Genomic DNA, 26,813 nt, shown 5'->3' with positions numbered 1-26,813 from the left:
ATAGACGTTTTTCGTTTCGACTTTTCATATCCGGTTCGAATTTTATGGCTTCATCTAAACCAGTCTAAAACGACCCTTTTCGCATTATTTGTTTTCCAGTCTTTAGCAATATTGTAGCCCGCCCTCAGGCAGCATAACTTATATGTCATACAAAAAATCGACTAAATATAGAAAATTTTACATAATTTCTGAAATTCTAGTCAATAGCTGCTAAACCATTGTGAGTTGAACCATGTTACCTTTACAGAAAATCTTCCAAAAAATGCGCTTAACAATTCCTTGCAACATTCTGAAGATGTAAAATGCTTCCTTCATGTTGTTTCAGCAGTATTTTATGTCACTCTTTTTACATCATGTATATCAAACACACGGTGTGCCTTAACAAATTTAAATGGAAGGTGCTTACACCTGGGAAGTTTTTGCAGATTCTGAAACTACAATCCTCATAGATGAGAAATATCAAGAAACAAAAAAATCGCCGGAGGGATTTTAAAATAAATCGCGATTTAAGTTCACAATTTTAGGGTTTTTTAGGTTTTCACGATTTTGCTTGGAAACCGCAAGTCGTATCGAAATGACGTAAAGCATGAGTTTGGTTGTGGATTCGTAGTTAGTCGGAGACTAAAACATCTTGTATCCAGCTTCACTCCAGTGAATGAAAGACTTGCTGCAATTCGAATAAAAGCTAAATTCTTCAACATCAGCTTTATCTGCGCTCATGCTCCCACTGAAGAAAAGGATGAACAGACCAAAGATATATTTTACGAGCGCTTAGAAGAAACATATGACCGTTGCCCTGCCCATGACATTAAAATCATTCTAGGCGATTTTAATGCCAAAATTGGAAAGGAGAATATCTTTGGCCCAACAGTCGGGAAATTCAGTCTCCACAGTGAAACATCTGACAATGGTATGAGACTGATAGACTTTGCAGCTGCAAAAAACATGGTAGTTAGCAGTACCAGATTTAATCATCTCGATATTCATAAGGGCACCTGGCTGTCTCCAGATCAGAAAACAAGAAACCAAATTGATCATGTTGTGATAGATGGAAGACATTCATCGAGCGTGTTGGATGTACGATCGTTCCGAGGCGCAAACATTGATTCGGACCACTACCTTGTTGCAGCAAAGGTACGCACCCGCTTAAACGTAGCAAACAAAGTACGAACAGACACAACACGAAAGTTAGACATCGGTAAGCTGCAATCACAACAGATAGCCACAGCATATTCCACTCAACTAGCCCAATTGCTTAATCAAAGCCCTCCTCATCCCGATAACATATCAGCGCAATGGCAAAGCATTGCCCACTCCATGCAAACAGCCGCAAAATCCATACTTGGATACCAGAGACCTCCACCAAGGAATTCATGGTATGATGAGGAGTGTCGTGCTGCCACCGAAGAGAAAAATGCGGCATATAAGGCTACTTTACAATCCGTAGCAACGCGTAGCGCACGAGAGAGATACAGGGAGAAAAGGAGAGAGGAGAAACGTCTTTTCCGCAGGAAAAAGAGAGAGATGGAAAAGCGGGAGTGTGAAAAAATCGAGATGTACAGGAGCCAGAATGAAGTCCGAAAATTCTACCAAAGAGTCAAGCATCAAACTGATGGCTTTGGTACAGGCACATCCTCCTGTAGAGACCAGCAAGGTAATTTGGTAACTGATACAGATAGTGTACTCAGGATATGGAAAGAACATTTTTCAAATCTGTTTGTATCCAATAGCAGCGAAGACGACGAAGATACCACAGTCCCAATCCCAGAAGATGGTATTGAATGTATACCGCCCAGCCAAGATGAGGTAAAGACAGCAATAAATCGGCTGAAGAATAATAAGGCAGCAGGGGCCGATGGCTTACCAGCCGAGCTGTTCAAAACCGGAGGCGACACGCTGATAAGGTGTATTCATCAGCTAGTTAGCACCATCTGGCAGGAAGAACGAGTACCCGACGATTGGAACCTGAGTATCCTGTGCCCCGTCCACAAGAAGGGAGATAAGACTGTATGCTCTAACTATAGGGGCATAAGTCTACTCCCTATTGCCTACAAGATCGTGTCAGGGATATTGTGCGAACGACTAAAGCCAATGGTCAACGAGATTATTGGACCATACCAATGCGGCTTTAGACCTGGCAAGTCCACCATTGACCAGATATTTACCCTGCGGCAAATCCTGGAGAAGACCCAAGAGATGCAGATCGACACCTACCACCTTTTTGTCGATTATAAAGCAGCCTTCGACAGTCCGCTGCGCTCAAAGGTATTCCAAGCCATGTCTGAATTTGGTATTCCCGCAAAGCTCATCCGGCTTTGTAAAATGACTTTAACTGACACGAGGTCCTCAGTTAAAATAGGAAAGAACCTCTCCGAAGAGTTTGGTACCAAAAGAGGTTTCAGACAAGGAGACAGCCTTTCGTGTGACCTCTTCAACATCCTGCTAGAAAAGGTTATACGAGAGGCAAACGTCAAAAGAAGTGGCACAATCTACACCAACAGTCACATGTTACTTGCTTATGCTGATGATATAGACATCATGGGTCGATCAGTAAAAGAAGTAACTGATACCTTTATAAAGGTCGAAGGAGAATCTGCTAAAGTGGGTCTGGCGGTAAACGGTGAGAAGACCAAGTTGATGGTGTCGACGCGCAATGCGTCCATTGAGCTCGGACCGACTGTGGAAGTTGGTTCCTATAATATTGAGGTAGTAAAAGACTTCGTCTACCTCGGCACCTCCGTCAACACAACAAACGACATCAGTTGTGAAATAAAAAGAAGAATTGTATTGGCCAACAGATGCTACTTTGGATTAAGTAAGCAGTTTAAAAACAAAGCCACATCTCGTCAAACAAAAATAACGCTCTACAAAACACTGATACTACCCGTGCTGATGTATGGCTCCGAAGCCTGGGTACTTGCGCAAGCAGACATGGCAGTGCTTGGTGTGTTTGAGAGAAAAATTCTTCGAAAGATCTACGGACCAATCTGCGTTGACGGTGAATATCGACGTCGCATGAACCACGAGCTGTATCTGCTATACAACGACATCAATATTGTTAAACGTATCGAGATGCAGCGATTGCGTTGGCTAGGCCATATCATAAGAATGAGCGATGATGAACCCGCTAAAAAGGCGTATGAATACATGCCACATGGCGGTGCACGCAGAATTGGCAGGCCAAGGAATAGATGGCGCAAACAAGTGGATGATGAGATGACAAGGCGCGGTATTCCAGTGTGCAAAGCAACAAATAGAGAGGAATGGAGATCTCTTCTTAGTTCGGCCTATAGAACAAATGTTCTGTAATGGGCCAGCTAAGTAAGTAAGTAAGAACATTGTAGTTTCAGAATCAGCAAAAACTTCCGAGGTATAAGCACCTTCCATTTCAATTTGTTAAGGCACACCGTGAACACCGTTGACACGAATAGATTTTTCTCATATTTGGCAATTCGTGGTGAATTATTGATATATTTATTACATGATCGTAGAAAAATATTCAAGATACACCGTGATAGAGACATTAGACAAAGGCATGTTTAGATGAATTGTGTATCACATTCAAGCGAATATTTTTTTTCAAAGGTATCATTACGACAAAATTGAAAGTTTGGGAGATATGGTGCAAACTATATCAAATCTGTGGTATTTTTAGATATTGCATACATCTTATAGCGCTAATGCAGTTTTTCGAGTCGATGTCTTATATTTTCTATTTTCTTTGTTCCCTTATCTATAAGTTTGCTAAAAAGTTCAAAACAAATTTCGAATTGGTTTCCGAGATATAGCCCCGATTCAATATTTAGCCATTTTAGGATGAGAACATAAAATCTTAGCTAGATCTGACAGAACAATACCCAAATAGTGTTTTAGCCGTTTGGGTCTGTACTTTCATAAAATCCTCGGTAGAAGTTGTTTGCACACGACTACCTTAAAAATGTTGGACAGGGTTAATAGATGATCGGGAAAACATTCAAGTGGATTTGCTAAATATAGCAGATTTTAGCTGTTGTTGACGTTAACAAATTCATTTGACGTAATTTTTCCCCTACTTTCTGGCAAACAATTTGTCAAAAATTGCATGACAAAATTTTGGTCAAGCCTCTGAGACAAATTTCTAATTGGCTTTTAAGATATTGTCCACGGAAAACCCTTAATAAATTTTGTCCAATATACATTTTTTCATGCACTTCCATTGAGTGTGATGCCTCAAGACCTCTATATAGCTCGAATATGACATAACAAACATGGAGTATATTCAGTACGGAAGTCGTATATAATAGTGGATTGATATGACATGAAGAAGTAATTCAGAAACCATCAGAAGTTTCTCTCAAAAAGAGTATCCTAGGTCCAAACAAAAAAATTGAAAATTTTTCTTAAAAAAACTTATTAATGATGCTTATTTTCTGAACAGAAACTTCAGAAAAATATAAGTTTTCGTAAAAGTTTTCATTTTATTTTGAATCTCCAATCATTAAAAAATGTTTATGAGAAAGAAAATATGTAATAATTTTTACAGTAGCTTAACAAATTTTGTTCGACCAAACCATTTCGGGGGGGGCCCGGGCCCCCTGTGCCCCCCCCCCCCCCCCCCCCTGCGTACGTCCCTGGCCTGGAGAATATCATCTCTATTAGACACCCCATCTATATCTTTAATTTCCAGTTGTACTTCCTGGGTTAAGGCACGAACTTCAGCGGTTGGGCCTAAGACTTCTTCAATGGCTTCTCTAAAGTCATTTGTGTTCTGGTGTGCTGGTTTATTTAGTTTTAACAATAGCTCCCCCTTCTCTGTCTTCCGAATTGTCTTCACATTTTTGCCTAACGCAGCCAGCTTTGCTTCACTTTTCACTTGCTTCAGAATGTCTGAATATGAGGAATCTCCACATGTTTTAATTATTAAAGCATCTGGTTTACTTGGTTTCCTTTTCCTTCTAGATCTTGTTTGAACTTTATTCCATGCTGCCGCATTTTGTACGGTATCGGATTTTCCCACATTTTCGTTGATTGTCTCTTCTATTGTCTTTACAGAATCTGGCTCTTGAATTTTAGGTACTACTTCTTTTTTCTTTTTTGTCCTATTCTCCTTCGGGCTTTGGGTCTTGGGGCCTCTTTTCAACGCAGGTGTTGTTGGGGTTCCTGGTTGTTTAGGCTTAATCCATGCTTCGGTTTGGGTCTGCTTATTGTCTAACTGGCCCATTTGACGTATTTCAGCTTCCTTATTCATATCATCGGCTACTTTTAAATATATTGCCTGTATCTCTCTCATCATAGATTGGATATCTTTGTGGATGTTATTTTTCGATTTGACAAATTCATCCAGCTGAGCTATTTTCCTTCCGAGCCTCCTTAGATTTTCACTTCCAGGATTTTTGTTTTTAGGCGCTTCTTCGCCTGAATTATTAGTCGGTGTCGCCATCACAATCACCGAACTCCTTTCTAATGGGGAATTTACACCTCCCGTGTTTTCGACTCGTAGACCCGAGCATCTTCCCAGTGGGGTTTCTTCAACCTCTATATTTGTTCTCCTTGTTTCTTGATTTGCTTCGTTCATTTTAGGTTTCGTGGTCCCAACTCAAAGCCGCTATCGCCGCTCGTAAAATGTGCAGTCACGTAAAGATCCCATGGGTCCCTATTCCTAGGTCCATGCGAGGGTTGACGGGAGACCCTTATGAGATCTCCCGTTCAGAGCCAGATCCGTGTTAATCGGGAATGTACATCCGAACCTACACTGCCAACTTAATGGGACGAGCATTGAACGTACTTTGAGACTTGCCAGATTTTAACGGGACGGAGGCAGCTGTGGCATTAGCCTGAAAGCCATTTCTGTAAGGTTTCACCCCGACATACTCAGGTTCCAGAATACCACAGCCGTCAGCCCAGGGTTCATCAATTCTAAATCGTAGTCCAGTAATGCCATAATCAAGATCGTGCTGGCTTGATCTTGATGCCTTTCGGCAGGGATTTGTTTTCTTCTTTGTGTAGGTTTTGACTAGGGAAAACCATGGAGTCGTCACCTCCTTTCCAAACCTCTCATGAGGTGTGCCCATATGGTGGAATACTTAATTGTGGGCGGTATTCATTCGCCCCGACACAGGGTTTCACAGAGCACCTGCACCATTTTGGTACGCTCTCCACACCTGCCGAAACTAGGGTCCGCGGGGTCGTTACTCCCGTTATCCTCTTCAGAGAATACCCTTGCGGGCGCTGTATCAGAGCTTGTAAAGGTTTTCCGGCTATAGCAGACCTTGTAAAGGTCTTCCGGGTATAGCAGACCTTGGAATGGTGTTCCGGCTATAGTATACTTCGGAAAGGCCTTCTCTCGGCAACAGGATACATTTTAAGGTCTTTTGCTCACATATGGCTTGTAATGATCTGCCCATAGAATACAATAACAACATCACTACAACAAAACTTTACCAATACCTTTATTCACTCAACATTCTCCACCAAATCACTTTACATTATTATTATGACAAGTTTCTAAAATACGATCCATGTAGGCAACAGTTTCATCAACCACTTTATCGGCACAAGTGCGTGAAGCCTCCGTATTAACATTAGCCAATTGATGGGTCTGCAATATTTGCATGCTAGCACGGTTTAGAAGTACCGCCAAATCCCGATTTAATTCGGACATTTTCTCAATAAAACATGCCGTCAAAGTGGCAAATGAATATTCCGTCTTTTCGCATTGACTTGGCAGATTGGCAATTTGTTGGGAACCCAATTCTAAAGATTTCGTTATTTCCATGGAATCATTTTGAAAATTGTTCAAGAGATCATTGAGGTTTCTCGTACAATCGGAGAGTTGGGAATCAATTCGTTCACGCAAATCATCCATGGTGAGGAGACGTTGGCATTCAGGTTTCTCCAGTGCAGTTTGCATTTCAATTATGGGCTGTGTCAGAAGATCCAATGCCGAATCGATGATTACCTCAATGTCACCAATTATGGTCTGCGAAATTACCTCTATTTTGTTGGAAAGCTGGGAGGTTAAGTCTTCGGCTATTTTATGGGTATGTTTAGCTAGATTTTCCATGATATGAGACGATGGACCCTTGATGTCATTTTGTCTACCTTGTACATCCACAATGGAAGCTAAGGCCTAAAGAAATATTTTAGTTTTTGGAAAAAGATTTTAAAAGACGTTTGCTATTGCCTTACCTTGTTATCATTGGCCTGTAGGAGAATTGCAAAAATCAAAAGTTTCCACATTTTGTGTATTTCCGCCTTGCTTGTGTCTCGAAATACCTTCAAACCGATTCGTTCAATATCAAAATGTGAACTAATTTCACTCTTACTTTTTCCTATCTATGTTTGCCATCAAATTACCCAGGTTGTCGAGAAGTAGCTCGCTTTGATGTTAGATAAGATGCTGTGGTTTCCAATGTTATGAACTGAACTGATAACCATCATCTGATACACCTTTCAATGTCATCAAAAACAATGGCATTCGCCTAACCTGACAAGTAATCAATATGTTTCGGCAGTGATTATTTTTTTGAAGAATATCAATATTTGCACTTTATTAAATTGAATGTTAGAAGGCGGTAATTTGTGAAAAGGGGGGCCAAAAATACTGTGGGTGCTTAGAACAAATGTAGTCTGAATTATTTTTCTATTCGGTTCGGTTGTGAAATATGAAATTTTGGTTATTTTGTGGAATATCAGCAATTGTGGTAAAAATTATATATTTAATTATTAATTCGAAAAGCTAATATGCCGAATTGAGATTATACAGAAGAGAGAAATGGAGGGGACTGTTGTATAATTCTTAAAATAAATTTAAATAGGTGCTGACAAGTAGGGCCTTCCATGTAATACTTTGAACCACTACAAAAAAATATATAATTCGATTGTTGAAGAATGTTTCTATAAGAAATATCAACAATACTGTTGCTACCTACAAACATGTCTCGGTGATATATCTGCTGCTAAAAGTATTGTATAATAAATAGTATTGTAGAGGTTGTGATCCGCACAAATTAACTCGCATTAATAAAGACTTCATAAATGGCTAAATTGCTTACTTTATATTAAAAGGAGTGGTTTTTCCTATACGATGATCGGGTTGATATAGTCGGATCGTTCGTGATTGGGTTGTTTTAGCTCGGTTTTGAGGTATTCGTTGTTGGTTAGGTGACAATCGGGTTGCTGTAACTGGCTCTGAAGTATTCGATGCTGTCGGATCGGTGAATGTACGGTTATTGTAGCTCGAATCTGAAGTATTCGGATATTGTCGCCTCAGAGTTAATCGGGTGTGTTATTTGGCTCTGAAGCATTCGGGTGCTGTCGGAATAAATTTCGGTTAGAAATAGGCGGTCACGATAAAATATTCTAAACAGAATGTTTAGTTCAATTAGACATTCTACGAATAGATTTTCCAACGCGCCGATCTTCTACTATACTTCTCCTAAAACATGTTTATGACTCCTTTGCGGGGGCATCATTATTTATTCATCCTATTGACATGACCCAATCCTTTTTGCTCAATATGTCGATGTGAATATATAGCTGGTATAGTTCGTGACTCATACGTCGCCGATATTCGCCATTAACTAAAAAAAATATCTGATGCATTGTGGCGTTTTTTCAAATTGAAGACACTGGCACGACGTGTGTTGTTTTTGCTGTAAAGCAGACCAACCAAATTTTGGTGTGTGCATTCGTCAAAATTCGACGACACATACAAGTGGAAGAGGTTTGAATTGTTTTCGCAGACACTTTCGTCGGAGTTGTATGAGGTTGCCAAGGAAAAACTTCTCATTGAACTTTTTTCTTTGCTTACCTTTATACTTCGAGCTGACGATTGATGTTTGGGTATAAAAAGTTTCTTGTTGAAGAAGTTATTGAAAAATAACTTCGGTGGAGAATATCCACAAACAAGAAACAAGGGAACTGATGAGATCCAGTGGCGTGGATCGAAACTATAGTATTCCCTGCCTTACCCATTGGCGAACAATGCCAAATCTTTTCCACTAATAAAATAGTTGTTTTAAAATATTAAAACAACAACAATGGGATTAAACCAGACTATTTTGAAAAAACAAAATTAAAAAAAATATCTTTAATTATTCCACAAACATCCCATAAGGGACAAGGGAGACTTCTCTCATATCAATGAGTGCACCCCGATTCATATTAAGCTCAATGATGTGGGACCTACAGTTTATCGCCGAGTCCGAACGACATGTCCTAAGACACCACTTTTTTAGAGAAGTTTTACATGGCTGAAATACTCAAGAAATGTCGCCAACATTACTGCGGGGTATTTTGCCACCGTTGAAATTTTTGATGTTGCCTAGCCGGGGAAGAGAACCCACCACCTTCTGCGTGCAAGGCGGGTGTGCATACCATTGCACCACGGTGGCACCCAAAAAAAATATCTACCAACTATTTTTATACCCTCAGCATTTATGCTAACGAGGGTATATACACTTTCATACGGGCAAAATGTGCCTTATCGAAATAATGGTTTTAGACCCCAAGTATGTTTGGACGAAATGTTTTTAGACAATTTGGAGTCGATTGAGCAATGTCCGTCCGTCTGTCTGTCTGTCTGGTTGGCTGGTGCGTACGATACCTCTCGAATGAATCAACCGATTCGGTTCAAAATTTGGCTTTTGTAATATTTGCCCAAACTTAGTTTAAGTTCGAAGATGGGCTATATCGGTCCACTCCTTCCGGTACCTCCCCCACAAGAGTTCCAAAACGTTCGGAAAATTTGTGGACACGATAACTCTTGAAGGGTGTAACCGATTTGGTCCATACTTTGCACATCGTGAAATTTCTACCAGACTTAGATGAGGTTCCAATATGGACTCAATCGACCCACTCCTTCGGGTACCTTCCACACAAGTGCGCAAAATTTTTCCGAACATTTCTGAAGTTTTGTGAGGGAGGTACCTGAAAGAGTGGACCGATATAGCCCATCTTCGAATTTAAACCATGTTTTGATAAAATATTACGAAGGCCAAATTTTGGACCGAATCGACAGATCCGTTCGAGAGTTATCTTGCGCTCCTACCACACACAAGGTGTGATAGGGGCTTTTTGCACCTTTCCGGCCATTTTCTCGGGAAGTATGGACTTGCCCCTGATGAAACTTGTACCGTCGTATGGGGGGAAGTGAATACAAGTTGTTGCAACAAAATCATAGCGATTCGAGAGCAAGTTCAGTTTAGGTTTTTTCAGGGGCAAGTCCATATTTCTTGCGGAAACAGCCCGAAAGGTGTAAAAACCCCTATGTCACCTTATGTGGCGGTTGAAGAACACGATAACTCTCGAAATGTTCAAACGATTTGATCCAACATTTGGTCTTCGTCATATTATATCCAAACTTAGTCACATAGGCAATACCGGTCCACAACTTTCGGTACTTCTCCCCAATATTTAAAATATATCACTTTGGATCTCCTAATATTTTATCAAAATTTAGTTAAACTTCTAAAATGGCCAATATAGGTCTAAGAGTACATGCCCTACAAAAGTTCAACATTTGTGTCTTAGCGCAGTTAATTCCTATTCCACATTATTGTCGGCAAGTTCAAATGTCCAAAAAGGGCCAAATTCTGAAGAGACCTGAAATACATTCGATCTGTCCGGAGGTAAAAGTTTCGCTTCACTTTGGCTGAGGGTATATATCTGTCGGCAAAGCCGACTGACACTTTTTTACTTGTTTTTTTTTTTTTAAGTGTAGAAAATAATTGCGATTGTTGTTACATTTATATTCCTTAGAGTCGTTTTGTTCTAAAATCGAATGAGACGGTTAGCAAAATTTGAAAACATGAAAATAAAAATGCCTCAAAACCATTTTTTTAGGAGGTGGTGCTATTATTTTTTTTTCGCAGCTGTATAAGTATTGCATAACTTTGGTCGCACGGTCACAATGTGATGGGAAAACAGAGTAGATTTGAAAGTATAGCTAAAAATATGAGACACGTGTATCGGCGTTTTTAATGTTTACGTCGGAAAGTCACCTCAGCAGGTGGGGCAATTTCCGCCCATTGCTAGTTTTTTTCGAAATATTCGAGTTAAGATATCTTGGATTCCTTGTTTTTAGGTCTTTTTTCGGTTTTTTAAGTCATTCCTTTAATCATATGTTTTGTGGGACAATTTTGAATAAGTACAGATGGCGTACGACTTTAACCCTAAACAATGTTTTAGGGTTATCAGATTTCTAGATTTGGTGTATTCTGAGACCTATAGTAAAATTTTACGACAAACCATTTTCTAGAACATTTTAATCAGATATGATCACATTTTATAGGAGCTTTGGAAGGATTTTCGAAAAAAGGACAAAAAGGACCCCTTTGATGAACCGCATGAGGATTAATAATTTTAAGAAATATATTCCCCTCATCCACCTCACTAAAGTTGCCAAAGACAATATATACCTAAAATGAAAGGAATCCAAGATATCTTAACTTGAATATTTCGAGAAACTAGAAAAAAACGGAACTTGCCCGCCTATTTAGGTTACTTACTGACGCAAACTTAAAAAACGCCGATACACGTGTTTTATATTTTTAGTTCTGCTCAGGTTTTCCTTGTCTTCTTTTTTGTTGTCGCACAGTGTAAGCGACAAAAAAATGGTAAGTGTCGATATTCATATGATGGGTCTTTTCCAGGATTTGCCGCAATTATTGTTTTGACCATAGGCATTAGTTGTTCACACAATATTCAATACACTGCCTTTGGTGCAATAGGGAGCAGACTTATGCCCATATAGTTTGACCGCACATTTTTGTCTCCTTTCCTGTGGTCGGCATAATGGTTCCAATCGTCGGGTACGCGTTATTCCAGCCAAGTGGTGCTGCTATCTGATGGTGACACGCTGATCAGCGTGTCGAATCCGGGATTGAACAGCTCGGCTGGTAAGCCATCGCATCCCTGGTCGGGAGGTATAAATTCAATACCATCTTCTGGGATTGAATCTGTTGTATCTTCCTATTCTTCGTAGTATTGGATACCAAAAGATAGGAAAAATTATCGTTCCATATACTGCGCACTCCAGGAAGATGTACCTGTACCAAAGCCATAAGTTTGATGTTTCACTCTTTGGGAGAATTTTTGGACTTCATTCTGGCTCATGTACATCTCGATTCCTTCACCTCCCGCTTTTCCATTTCTCTCTTTTTATACCCTCAGCATTTATGCTAACGAGGGTATATCGGCAATATTTTTGAAAATTTAACATAGTTGAAGCCATGGTTTAGCCTTTAATAACTCGCGAAATGTGGTTGAATATTATTCAAATTAAATGCTTTCAGATAAAATTAAATGTTTTTAGACTTGGCAAAAATATTGGCCTTAAAAGTTAATTTGCGTGGAAGCTGTGGCTACATTTATGTTAAATAATGGGTAAAAATGGGTTGAAGCCAACGTGTATTTTTTGTTTTCTCTCGATTTGTGATTAAACCACGCTTATCACGATTTTCCCGTCAAAGTAAAAGTAGAAGGCAACTAAATAAGGATCATCTCACTAGTGTATAACTTTTCAAAATTTGATCTGCGTCTACCATTAAATGATGCTGACTTTTTTAAGGCAGATTTTAAGTGTTTTATGAAATTTTCTTCCAATTTCGTTCCGCAAACAGTTTTGTCAAAGAAATCACACATAGGATTGTAGAACTCGCGATTCTGAGTTATTTGATATATGTGTCGTGAATGTAGCCTACACAGCTTCAAAGAAATCTGCATCCAAATACGAAAATTTTGTGCTAACAATTTTCTAAAAATCATATTTTTCGGGCCAAATTTTTACAATTGACATTTCGATATACTCGTATTTGATTTCAAATTTTAGATTTTTACGTTGCGGGTCTAATAAATCTTTACTAGTGAAATTCCATCTACTAAAACGCGAGATACGAGAAATTCCAAGGTAGGAAAATCATCTAAAATTGTTTTCGAAAATATCGCGCATTTTATTGCGTATTCTGGGGGTCGTTTCCACTGCAATGAAAAAAATAGTGCAGCATCTTCGTTTTTGTGGAAACAGAGATTTAAAAACTTCACTTATAAGGGAGCTACATTAATTTTATCCCAAAAAGTAGGGCGTGATGCTACATCAACGGGTCTTGATTGATCGCTTTGAAATAGATATATATCGATGTAGACTTTCGTGGTGACACTGAAACCGGATGCGGAACAAAATTTATTGTACTTTGCGCAAATTAGAGATGTTTTATAGGTTTTTTAATGCTTAGATGCAGCCAATGCTACATCTAAGCGTCCAAGTTATATTTCGAAAAATATACACAAATTAAAAGATATGATCTTGCTGTACATGAAAATCAAATGCGGACAAAACGATTTTGATAATTACGCGATTTACACATATTTTAATAATGCATATAAGTTAAGGCGGTTTATTTGAACTCTATTTCCGTTTAAGAAGTCTAATGATTTATTTCAACAACCCGATAACTTTCCTCAATGGGAAACCTTCTATGTGAATGTAGATAAAGCAAAATCCGCCCATTTTCAAGAAAAATAAAAGAAGTACTCCTATAGAATTTTTCCAATATTTTCAACTCTAGAATGCATGTGAAAACTATTATACCAAACCAAAATTTGTTTTTTGTAACACAAATATGTGCTTATTTTGGCTATAATATCCTAACTACTATCCCGATGATTATAAGTTTGGTCTCATTTGATTCCCCGTGGAGTCTTTATTTAAAACTGTTATTTTTTTGTAATTTTTGACGGGTAAATGGTCCTTTAGTTTAAAAAAATTCGGATTACATTTAAAATTTTGTCAATTTTTTTTGTAAATTCCGCGAATGCTGAGTAACATTTTACAAATATTATGCAATCTACTTAATGACGTCCCTTCGTGATAACTTTTTAGTGACAATTGTGCTCAATAAATTAATTAGCGTTTTTATACTATTTTTTTCTTAAAAGCAGAATTAACACCGCGATAACATTTGTCCGTAACAACCAAACATTTGATCGCGAGCGGATTTGTACTGGGGAATTTTTTCTTAACCTATGTACCAAAAGTCGTTAATGTAGCGCCAAAAGAAACAAGTAAAAAAGTATCAGTCGGCTTTGCCGACAGAGATATACTCTCAGCCTGTGTATATTAAACGTATTATATAACAAGTAAAAAAGTATCAGTCGGCTTTGCCGACAGAAATATATACCCCCTTAGGGGGTTTGAACCGACAAAAATGTTGATAAGGATTATAGATAAAAAGTTTTGCGAAGGAGATACTACAAGGAATGGATCGGCATTGACCGTTATGGAAGTGGATCTCCAGCCACAACATATAGTGCCATAGGGGGTTCTTACACTCTTCGGGCTGTTTGCTCAAGAAGTATGGACTTGCCCCTAAAAAAAAACTTTTACCATCGTAATTGAGTCAGCGAATGCAAGTTGCTTTAACAAAAATCAAAATTATTCGATAGCAGGTCTTAGAGTGAACTTATCCGAAATTTTGTGTGGGAGGTACCGGATGGAGTGGACAAATATAGTCCATATTTGAACCTGATCTATATCTGGTAGATATATTAGGACGTGTAAAGTATAGACCAATTCGGCCACTCCCTTCAAGAGTTACCGTACGATCAATTTTTCCAAGCACTTTTGAACTTTTGTGGGGGAGGTACCTGAAGGAGTGGACCGATATGGCTTATCTTCGAACTTAAACTATGTTTAGACAAAATATTACTAAGGCCAACTTTTGGACCGAATCGGCAGATCCGTTCGAGAGTTATCTTGCGCTCCAACCTCCTCACACGGTGTCATAGGGGTTTTTTGATGAAACTTGTGCCGTCGTATGGAGGGCAGCGAATACAAGTTGTGCATACCATTGCCACCGTGGTGCAATGGTATGCACACCCGCCTTGCACGCTAAAGGTCGTGGGTTCGATTCCCCGGCCAGTCAACATCAAACACTTTTCAACGGTGGCAAAATACCCCTCAGTAATGTTGGCGACATTTTCTGAGTATTTCAGCCTTGTACAACTTCTCTACAAGTGGTGTCTTAGACACGCCGTTCGGACTCGGCGATAAACAGTAGGTCCCATATCAGTGAGCTAATATGAATCGGGGTGCACTCACTGATATGAGAGAAGTCTCCCCTGTCCCGCCTGGGATGTTTGTGGAACAATTATAAAACAAAAATCAAGGCGATTCGAGAAATGGCCCTAAACTGAACTTTTCCGAAATTTTGTGTGGGAGGTACCCAAAGGAGTGGACCGATTGAATCCATATTGAAACCTTATTTACGTCTGGTACACGTTTCACGATGGGCAAAGTATGAACCAAATCGGTTACTCCCTTCAAGAGTTATCGTGCGCACAAATTTTCCGAACATTTTCGAACTTTTGTGGGGGAGGTACCGGAAGGAGTGGACCGATATAGCCCATCTTCGAACTTAAACTAAGTTTGGGTAAAATATTACGAAAGCCAAAATTTGAACCGAATCGGTTTATCCGTTCGAGAGTTATCGTGCGCTCCAGCCAGACAGATGGACGGACATTGCTCAATCGACTCCAAATTGTCTGAAACACATTTCGTCCAAACATACTTGAGGTCTAAAACCATTATTTCGATTAGGCACATTTTGCCCGTATGAAAGTGTATATACCCTCGTTAGCATAAATGCTGAGGGTATAAAAAATAAATTTTTTGGAAATGGAATATGAAACAATTGGCAACATTTCCCATATACACTTTCATACGGGCAAAATGTGCCTCAACGAAATAATGGTTTTAGACCCCAAGTATGTTTGGACGAAATGTGTTTCAGACAATTTGGAGTCGATTGAACAATGTCCGTCTGTCTGTCTGGCTGGCAACTTGTATTCACTGCCCTCCATACGACGGTACAGGTTTCATCAGGGGCAAGTCCATACTTCCTGAGAAAATAGCCTGAAAGTTGCAAAAAACCCCTATGACACCATGTGAGGTGGTTGGAGCGCAAGATAACTCTCGAACGGATCTGCCGATTCGGTCCAAAATTTGGCCTTAGTAATATTTTGTCCAAACATAGTTTATATTTGAAGGTAAGCCATATCGGTCCACTCCTTCAGGTACCTCCCCCACAAAAGTTCAAAAATGTTGGTCTATATTTTACACATCCTAATATATCTACCAGTTATAGATCAGGTTCAAATATGGACTATATTTGTCCACTCTATCCGGTATCTCCCACACAAAATTTCGGATAAGTTCACTTTAAGATCTGACATCGAATCACTTTGATTTTTGTTGAAGAAACTTGGATTCGCTGCCTCAATTACGATGGTAAAAGTTTTTTTAGGGGCAAGTCCATACTTCTTGAGCAAACAGCCCGAAGAGTGCAAAAACCGCCTATGGCACCATATGTTGTGGCTGGAGATCCACTTCCATAACGGTCAATGTCGATCCATTCCTTTTAGTATCTCCTTTAGTCATAATCTTTAATCCTAATCAACATTTTTGTCGGTTTAAACGCCCAAAATGTTTAAAACACCCTAAATACATACAGTATGCAAAGTTCATATTCGTACACCCCTAAAAAATGAATAAAATCGTTATTAATTCCATATTTTATGTGCAAATATGAAATAATTGATAGGAATTACCATAACGAAGAAAGATTTAAAAATAAAAAAACAAATTTTTAATTTCTGCCAGCATTTAGGTATAGATGGCGCCTGTCCGGGTGGCAAAGTTCGTATTCGTACACCTATAAACACTATATATTTGGAGTTTTTAAGGATTTTTAAAGCAAAATACCGCAGATTTTTGTTCTTTTCTTCTTTTGGAATGCCTCTGCTATAGAAATATGTAAAAATAACGGTAATTTTATTAAAAATTTTGCATGAATAAAAAGGCGGACGAATATTTGAAACAATTAAGAAAAATGTGCTAGATATGATTAACTATTGCAATTTATTCCCGAATTTTCGACGAAAATAGCTAATAGCAGTCTTTCTGTAACAATATTCGAGGTCTAATATGAAAATAAATGTTATCAGCGTTTGGAAATGCAAAGAAACGTAACCCGGGCTTAGGTAAAGTAAACACATTTTTGGTTTTTACTTGGTGAAAATCACAAGTTTCGTTTTATATTTGACATTAAATGTATTGAAGTTTTAGAATACGGTTTCGAAAATCATTTTATGTCAAAAAGTGTGAGAAATTATGAAGAAAAATGAATTTGTACAAGATTGCATACTGTCCGCGTACGACTGAAATTCTACGCTTACTATGAACGAGGGTTATGGCTGCCAAAATTGGGAAAATAATGGTTTTTACTTCTTGAAAATTATATTTCTTTACCGAATGATCCAAAATGATTGCAAAAATGTGAAAAGAATGAAGTAAATTGTCCAGGAAGGAACGTGGGGTAACCTTTTGAAAAAATGCATTATTTTCGGGGAAATTTTAATCCTTAAAAAATTATTATTCCTCGTAATTTCCGATATGTCTTGACATAAAATTATGTTCGAAACCGTATTCTAAAACTTCAGTACATTTAATGTCAAATATAAAAATAAACGTGCGATTTTCACCAAGTAAAAACCAAAAATGTGTTTACTTTACCTAAGCCCGGATTACGTTTCTTTGCATTTCCAAACGCTGACAACATTTATTTTCATATTAGACCTCGAATATTGTTTCAGAAGGACTGTTATTAGCTATTTTCGTCAAAAATTCGGGAATAAATTGCAATAGTTAATCACATCTAGCACATTTTTCTTAATTATTTCAAATATTCGTCCGACTTTTTATTCATGCAAAATTTTTAATAAAATTACCGTTATTTGTACATATTTCTATAGCAGAGGCATTCCAAAAGAAGAAAAGAACAAAAATCTGCGGTAGTTTGCTTTGAAAATCCTTAAAAACTCCAAATATATAGTGCTTATAGGTGTACGAATACGAACTTTGCCACCCACACAGGCGCCATCTATACCTAAATGACGGAATCAATTAAAAATTTGTTTTGTTATTCTTAAATCTTTCTTCGTTATGGTAATTCCCATCAATTATTTCATATTTGCACATAAAATATGGGATTAATAACGATTTTATTCATTTTTTAGGGGTGTACGAATATGAACTTTGCATACTGTACGTATTTTGGGAAAAATTGTTTCAATATACACAGGCTGAGGGTATATCTCTGTCGGCAAAGCCGACTGATACTTTTTTACTTGTTTCATTGGAAAATACGTTTCTCCTCTCGTCTTTTCTCCCGATACCTCTGTCGTGCGATATGCGTTGCTACTGATTGTAGCAATGCAGTGTATTTTTCTCTTCGGTAGCAGCATACCAAACACATAATTGTTGAGGTGACGGCCCCTGGTCGAAGATTCCTCCGAGTCAATCCGGTGCATAGAACCGGCCGCCGGTTGTGGCAGTTTTTATGGAGTGGGTAATACTTTGCTACTGTACTGATATGTTATCGGAAAGTGGGATCCTTTCGTTAATCAATTGGGCCAGTTGAGTGCAATATTCTGTAGCTGTCTGTTGTGAATGCCGCTGACCGATATCCAAATTCCGTGCTGAGACTGTTCGCACTTTATTTCCTACGTTTATTCGGGTACATACCTTTGCTGCAACAAGGTTGTGGTTCATGTCGATGTTCCCTTCAGCAACACGCTCGACGAATGTCTTTCAGCTATCGCAACATGGTCAGTTTGATTTCTTGTTTTTTTTTTTTTTTTTGGTTAACGGGCAGGTGCCGTTGAAAATGTCGATATTTTTAAACTGCTAACTGCCATGTGTTTTGCCCCTGCGAAGTCTATCAGCCTTATTCCGTTTCCTGATTTGGCTTTAAAATCTCCTAAGATAATTTTAATGTCATGGGCAGGGCACATATGTCATATGTGTTTTTCTAAGAGCTTGTTAAAATATCTCTGGCGTCATTGTCTTCGGTGGTGGCATGTTCGCAAATAGGACTGATGTTGAACAGGTTAGCTTTAACCCGAATTGAAGCAAATTTTTCATCTACAGGAGTGAGAGTGGAGATCAGATGCTTTAATCTCTGGCAAACTACAAATCCGTACCCAAACTCGTATTTATATTATAATTTTGTACATCACCTTTAGGTGTTGTTGTGACGCCTTTCCCAATCCATTGTATTTCCTATATGCCAGTAATATTGGACTTGTAATTTGCAAATGCATCCGCCATTGTGTAAACTGCACCATATCCATACAGAGTCCGAACATTCCACGCACAGATTGGAAGATCATGGCCGTTAAATCGTTTGCGGGGATCGTAAAATTTATATGGGCTTGGTTTTCTTCTTCTTTGCGTTTCCATAGTAGCATGTTTTTTTATATGTGTGACTTCTAACCCGACGACCAACCCAAGTCTCCTTATGGATGAATGCGCGGCATATGTTAGCCCACTGCCTTTAACGGGTGTTAAAAGCATTTCCCCAGGTGATATCACCAGGTCAGTTATCAAGTGTAGATGGAAGAAGGGCCTGGGCTTTGCAATGTAAAAGCCGGTCAGGACCGTTCCTTTCATAATCTTGTAAAAACTTAGGAAAATTGGACTTAATCCTCGTAACCTCTGTTCTTTATGTCACTTGAATATTAGAGTCAGTTTTGCATACATCTCTCTCGCAAACATTCAATATGTTTGCAGTATTTTGCAGTTTAAAGCGAGTTTTTTATAATAAATGAAAGATTCAGTCAGGATTTTATATGTGTGACTGTGTTGGATGGGCCTGCCACTGGAATAATAAGTTTCACGGTTTCTAATAATCCTCAACAAGTCCTATCACTTTGCCTTTAAATCTTAATTTTATAGTCTGGGTTTGGGATCGTCATGAAAATTTGTACCGCTTGTAATGCCTTATTGCTACTTACGAACTTTTTATTTTATTTATTTCAATTTATAGCTCTTAGGCGTTAAAGGCCTTCGCGAATTGCCACAAGTGATTTGGAAACATGGACCCCTCTACGAAGGCATACACCATATGATTGCCCAAGAAAAATTCACAGCCCAGGAGATTTGGAATGATACGAAAATAATAATTGAAGCCACCGCGAATGAATTGCAATTGGCCCATAACTATCTGCACAATTATGAGAATATTTTCAATGAAAAAATAAAGCAGCTCAAAGAATGGGAACAATATGGAGATTTGCAAAAATGCTACGTGCAATACGAACGGCAGATAGCACGTTTCAATCGTGATTTAATTGTCAAATATCGTGTGTGTCGTCAGGCATTAAACAGCAGCCTTGCTCAGTTGGAAGATGAAATACGCACGGAGGTTATGTATATTCGTGATGCCGCCCTGGAAATTCAAGAAGTTTTTTACGATTGCAATGTCACCGAATTGAAGAGGTTCCACGAAGGGGAGGATGCTGATCACTACTATCAGGGAACACGTATTACAATGTGTGTCCTTTCGAAGCTCAGTACAATTCGTCAGTTGCAATTCGAAGCTACCCATATTTGCTTGGAAGTTCTGGGACGTATTGTGGCCAGTGATATGAATCAAAATCAATTGAATGATGATAGTGGCGATGAGGTTTCTACTTTACCCATAGGTGATAATGTCTGTTTGGAATTCCGTCATTTACGTGAAGAATTTGAGACGATCTATGAACGCATTTTACGATGTGTCATGGAGGGAAAATAAATGAAAATTTTAGAATTTTCTTTTCTAAATAGAAATAAAATTTATTTAAATAAAATGATTTTTTTTTTGAAATTATTTTTAAGACTTTTATTTATGGAAAGTAAAAGGCCAACTGGCTGACGTAGGGCAAAGCACAGAACTTATGTTGGTCACTCTCTCTTTTCATCACACCACTCCCCGTGGTGTCACATGCCTTTAAAACATAGCTGACCAAGAAGAGAACGACTAAAATGAGAATGTATTGTAGAAAACACAATTATTGCAAATGTATTAGTAAACTGGTAAGTCAATACCCAGCTAACATCTTTTTCGAATTCGTTTCGAATTCGGACAGGATTTCTGAACACATTTCCCATTCAGTAGTGGAATTCTGTAACTCATTTTTAGAGATACCGACAAAAATCGGTAAAATTAAAATGCTTATGATTTCGGTAATTAGCGATGTTTGTCGGTAAGTTAGCGACGAATTAAAAGTAGTCGTAAAGTTCTACCGATAGCAAACGTGTTGTCAGCTTTTATTTGAATTTTTCATTCATAATTTTTCGTTTTACTTTTACCGATGCCGAATTCGTATCGAATTCGGTGCGAAAGATGTATGGATATGGTCACCGAATTCGGAAATAATTTTCTAAAGAAATTCTTAAAAAATATTAGAGTTTCTCGACGAATTCGGTCCGAATTCGGAAGAAAATTCTGGAAAATTCGATGAAAAAAAAAATTTTTCTGATAGATTTCGGTCCGAATTCGGAAGAAAATTTTGGAAAATTCGGTGAAAATTTAGATTTTCGTAAGAAAATCGGTCCAAATTCGAAAAGAAATTCAGGAAAAATTCGAAAAAAAGTTCAGATTTTCTGGGAAAAATCGAAAAAAGTTCTGATGCTGACGCCTTTGATATTGACACAACACGTGTCGTGCTGTACAAAACATACCCCACTCAGAGACAATTTTCTTTTAATATTTTATTTATTTAATTTCAAACTTTCTAATGATTTTGTCTGTTGTTATCATTTTGTGATTAATAGTACAACAATGTGCACGAGTATGTTGAACCTATCAACACTAGCTTGAGTTATTATATGCTGCATTTATATTAAATAAAATTAAAACTTGTATATGCGAATAACCAGTCATTTTGTTTTTCGACAACAACCGAACAAAACAAATCTCTTAGAAGATCGATGAAAAATGGGAACGAATTCAGAATGATGATTTTTAAGATTCCTCAGAAAATGTACCTATAGAAAATCGGTCCAATTTCTAGGAAAATATTAGAGAAATCTGCAAATTTCTAAAAAAAAATATTCGGAAAATCTTAGGAAAAATCGGAAATCAGAGCCCTCGGAACAAATTGTTAGATGGGTCAAGATGTTTAACAAAAATGGATCAAAACATTTGTTCTCTTTGTTACGCTCTTTCTTTGCATTCGTGTCGTATGAGTTTAAATTGCCGAAAAACATCGGCACCGCCGAGCCAGGCGTGAACACAATGACCTTAAACCCCGTTAAAGGTAGTGAGCTAACATGTGTTCCGCGTTCACCCACAAGAACGATAAACACTTGAGCTGGTTAGCCAACAAGACAGATAGACATGGCTTCATCGACTACAAATTGTCTGAAACGGATTTCTTTAAAACACAATTGAGGTCTAAAACTGTAAGTTCGATGAAGCTCATTTTGACCTAAAGTCTGAGGGTATAGAAACAACCCGCACAAACGTTCACAGGAAGGTGATCAGGGATTCTGCACCTGGAATTTTCGGATTCTTTATAGAGAAAGTGCAAGGTCGATATTACTGCCATACAGGAGATACGATGGATTGGGAAAGGCTGTATTATAGCTGTACCCTCCACCATAAAATATTCTGAACTAAAATGGAATAATTAGTTTTCATTCCTGTCCCCAACTTTAAGTGGGTACGTTAAAATGTCAGATAATGTACATAAAATGCTTCATTCGGGAGGTCCTTTTTTATGGTGCCTATATCTAACTATGTATGTTGACAATTTTTGGTAGGCGAGAAATTGGGAGGTACCGTTATATAGGGGTTATAAAAAACATGGACCTATGTTGACAGTTTTTGATGGGAGCCTTTAATGTCAAAAAACTCCTAATTCGGTTAAAAATTGTAGCTAGAATCCTCAAAATACCGAAAATCGGTACATAACGTGGGAACTTCAAATGTCATTAACAGCTATTTCGGAGGTATGTGGGCTATACGAAAATATGAACTTAAATGAATAATTTTTGTTGCAGAATTTTTGTTGGCTTTTAAATTTCAAATTACAGAAAGTTCGTCCAAAAAATAAAGCTAAGGTACAGAAAATCGGGAGGTTTGTTTGGGGCTATACCAAAACATGGACCTACGTGGTTAAACATTTTAAGTAAAATCCTCAAAGTACCGAAAATCGGGAAGTATCGTTATATTGGGGCTATGTTGAAAACTGTTGATGCAGATGTGGGGTGACCACTACAACCTTCAAATGTCAAATTATAATTAGTTCGGTTAAAAATTATAGCTAAAATTGCCAATTACTGAAAATTGGGAGGTACAGTTATATGGGAGCTATATGCGAACATGGAATTATGTATGTTGACAATTTTTTATGGAGAGGTGTTGTGACCACTAAGAACTTCAAATGTCAAATTACTGCTAGTTCGGTTTAATATTGTAGCTAAAACCATCAAATTACTGAAAATGGGGAGGTACTTCTTGAAAATTTTTGGTGGAGAGGTGTGGTGACCACTAAGAATTTCAAATGTCAAATGATCAAATTACAGATAATTCGGTTAAAACTTGTAGGTAAAATTCTCAAAATACCGAAAATCCGTTATATGGGGATACCGAAATCCGTTATACCGAGGTACCGTTATATGGGGCTATACCAAAACATGGACCCACGTTCATAATTATTTCGAATATAAGTTTATTGGACACTAAGAACCCTAAATATCAAATTATAGCTAATTCGTTCTAGAAAGGTGAATTTAAACGTCAAAATACCGTAAATCGGGGGGTACCGTTATATGGGGGCTATACCAAAACGTGGACCTATGTCCACAACTTTTGTTATATAAGTTTATTTATACTTAAGAACCCTAAATGTCAAATTATAGCTAAATCGACCTGAAAATGTAGCTATAAACTGGTAGGTAAAAATCTCAAAATACCGAAAATCAGGAGGTACCGTTATATGGGGCTATACCAAAACATGTACCTATGTTCATAATTTTTTCGAATATAAGTTTTTTGGTCATTAAGAACCCTAAATATCAAATTATAGCTAATTCGGTCTAGAAATGCGACTTAAATCGTCAAAATACCTGAAATCGGGAGGTAACGTTATATGGGGACTACTCCAAAACATTGATCTACGTCCACTAGTTTTGTTATATAAGTTTATTGACACTTAAGAACCCTAAATGTCAATTTATAGCTAAATCGGTCTGAAAACGTAGCTAAAAACGTCAAAATTCCGTAAATCGGGGGTACCGTTACATAGGGGCTATACCAAAACGTGGACCTATGTCCACAACTTTTGTTATATAAGTTTATTGACACTTAAGAACCCTAAATGTCACATTATAGATAAATCGGTCTGAAAATGTAGCTAAAAACGTCAAAATACCGTAAATCGGGGGGTACCGTTATATTGGGGCTATACCAAAACGTGGACCTATGTCCACAAGTTTTGTTATATAAGTTTAGTGACGCTTAAGAGCCCCAAATGTCAAATTATAGACAAATCGGTCTGAAAATGAAGCTAAAAACGTCAAAATACCGTAAATCGGGGGGTACCGTTATATGGGGGCTATACCAAAACGTGGACCTATGTCCACAACTTTTGTTATATAAGTTTATTGACACTTAAGAACCCTAAATGTCAAATTATAGCTACATCGGTCTGAAAATGTAGCTAAAAACGTCACAATACCGTAAATCGGGGGGTACCGTTATATGGGGGCTATACCAAAACGTGGACCTATGTCCACAACTTTTGTTACATAAGTTTATTGACACTTAAGAACCCTAAATGTCAAATTATAGCTAAATCGGTCTGAAAATGTAACTAAAAGCGGCAAAATATCGTAAATCGGCGGGTACCGTTATATGGGGGCTATACCAAAACGTGGACCGATATTGCCCATCATCGAACTTGACCTGCCTGCAAACAAAAGACGCATTTTCCCAAAATTTCAGCGTTCTATATCCATTTTTGTGGATGCTAGAGTGATTACCACAGACGGACGGACGGACGGACGGACGGACGTGCACAGATCGACTCAGAATTTTACCCTGATCAAGAATATATATACTTTATAGGGTCGCAAATGAGTATTTCAATGCGTTACAAACGGAAAAACAAACTTAATATACCCTCCATACTATGGTGGAGGGTATAAAAATATGTTGGTACCCAAACAAATAAAATTGAGATATGTTACAAAATGTTGCAAACATATATTTGTTTGGACACAAACAACTTATGTTTGGACAGAAACAAATTATGTTTGGATCCAAACATATATTTGTTTGCAATCAGTCCCAAACAAATATTTGTTTGGATCCAAACATAGTTCTAATATATATTTGTATACGTGTAGCCACGTCTAGTGCACGAGAGAGATTATAGGGAGACAAAGAAACAGGAAAAAAGTCTTTTTCATGTGTATTTAGTATGATTCGATGCAACTTCATCAATGACGCTAATGACATACAAGGAAATAATTCTCATTCACCCTGTGTCACTGGTCACACAACTGACACAGAAGTTTAAGGAGTGTTTGGACTTATTTTGGGAGCTACCTCATTTAGTTGTGGTGCCAAATACATTCAAACTCCAGCTTCGGGTGTTGTCTCTCTACACTTTCGGGTCCAGTTCCCCTTCGGGCGTTCTTCCATGACATCTGTGTGTTGTCTCACTCCATTTTTGTGTCCGAAACTACGATCGTCGCCGTTGCTGAACTTCGTGGTTTCATCCGCCGATTATCTTGCATAAATCATCCACTTACCAACCAACAATATCAGTTGCCGATTTCCTTGCAAACGTACAATAGCCGATCCTGCATTGGCATTGAAACACATCACATTGTAAACCAGTTTTAAATCAATAAACATCGGATTAAACCCCCAGGAAAGGGAGATAACTCGTATTTTCCTTCCATAATGTTAAGTGGGTCCTTATGGCAACTCTGGCAGCCACCCACGAAAGCACGTTACAACATTCTTCTATAAGAACGAGTAAGTTAATCCAGGAATAGATACATACAACGAGATCAGGTTGTTAAAAGGTCATTTTTCCAATGTGTTGGATCCAGTGACGACGAAAATGCCACAGATCCATTCTCAGAATACACCGATCGCTAAATAATAATAAAGTCGCAGGAAGAAGCGACACGCTGATAAAGTGTATGCATCCGCTAGTTAGCACCAACTGACAGGAAGAACGCGTACCCGATATGTGGAAAGTGATCATCCTATGTCCCGTCCTCAAGAAAGTAGATAAGACTGTGTGCTCAAACTATAGGGCATAAGTCCGCTCCATATTGCTATAAAGGTAGAGTCTCTGATATTGCGTGAACGCCTAAGGCCTATGCTCAATGAAATAATTGGGCTATACCAAAGCGGCATTAAACCTGGCAAAAACTGGAAAAGTCTCAAGATATACAGATCGACATTTGCCATATTTTTGTCGATTATAAAGCTCCCTTTGACTGTTCAATACATTCAGAGGTATACCTCGTGGTTTTTATACCCTCAGCCTTTAGGCTAAAGAGGGTATTTACACTTTGATACGACCAAAAATGTGCCTCATCGAAATAATGGTCTTAGACCCCAAGTATGTTTGTACGATATCCGTTTCAGACAATTTTGAGTAGATCTAGCAATGTCCGTGGGTCTGTCTATCTGTCTGTCGGTCTGTCTGTCTGGCTGGCTGGTGCGCACGATAACTCTCGAACGGATCAATCGATTCGGTTCAAATTTTGGGTATCGAAATATTTTGTCCAGATTTGATATAAGTTCGAAGATGGACCATATAGGTCCACTCCTTCAGGTACCTCCCCCACAAAAGTTCCAAAATGTTCGGAACATTTGTGGGCACGATAACTCTTGAAGGAAGTAACCGATTTGGTCCATACGTTGCACATCGTAAAATTTCTACCAGACTTAGATCGGGTTCCAATATGGACTTAATCGGCC

At 38.2% G+C, this 26,813-nt stretch overlaps 2 protein-coding genes across 2 annotated transcripts; one reads left to right on the top strand and one right to left on the bottom strand.

Moving 5' to 3' along the window:
• Nucleotides 1-6,404: 6,404 nt before the first annotated feature.
• On the bottom strand, nt 6,405-7,323 carry LOC141391325 (uncharacterized). The gene is made up of 2 exons (XM_073964236.1): nt 7,168-7,323; nt 6,405-7,108 (listed from the first exon to the last, which is right to left on the bottom strand). Exons 1-2 carry the CDS (start codon nt 7,216-7,218, stop codon nt 6,455-6,457), a joined length of 705 nt encoding a protein of 234 aa, XP_073820337.1. The 5' UTR covers nt 7,219-7,323; the 3' UTR covers nt 6,405-6,454.
• Nucleotides 7,324-7,568: 245 nt separating this feature from the next.
• On the top strand, nt 7,569-20,683 carry LOC141391324 (uncharacterized). Its single transcript, XM_073964235.1, has 2 exons — nt 7,569-7,682; nt 19,866-20,683. The coding sequence occupies exons 1-2, from the start codon at nt 7,644-7,646 to the stop codon at nt 20,613-20,615; spliced, it is 789 nt and encodes a 262-aa protein (XP_073820336.1). The 5' UTR covers nt 7,569-7,643; the 3' UTR covers nt 20,616-20,683.
• Nucleotides 20,684-26,813: the final 6,130 nt, after the last annotated feature.

The sequence above is a fragment of the Musca autumnalis genome, unplaced genomic scaffold (genome assembly GCF_047663935.1).
Source record: "Musca autumnalis isolate F117 unplaced genomic scaffold, ASM4766393v1 scaffold_1, whole genome shotgun sequence".
In the NCBI taxonomy this organism is placed as follows: Eukaryota; Metazoa; Arthropoda; class Insecta; order Diptera; family Muscidae; genus Musca; species Musca autumnalis.
The sequence above is the reverse complement of the archived record's forward strand: the minus strand, read 5'-3'. Positions and strand labels throughout refer to the sequence as shown.

Coding starts and splice junctions, on each gene's coding strand:
- LOC141391325 (XM_073964236.1), bottom strand. CDS start 7,218: ATGTGGAAACTTTTGATTTTTGCAATTCTCCTACAGGCCAATGATAAC. Junction 7,109..7,167: donor TACAGGCCAATGATAACAAG/GTAAGGCAATAG, acceptor ATATTTCTTTAG/GCCTTAGCTTCCATTGTGGA.
- LOC141391324 (XM_073964235.1), top strand. CDS start 7,644: ATGAAATTTTGGTTATTTTGTGGAATATCAGCAATTGTG. Junction 7,683..19,865: donor GTGGAATATCAGCAATTGTG/GTAAAAATTATA, acceptor TTCAATTTATAG/CTCTTAGGCGTTAAAGGCCT.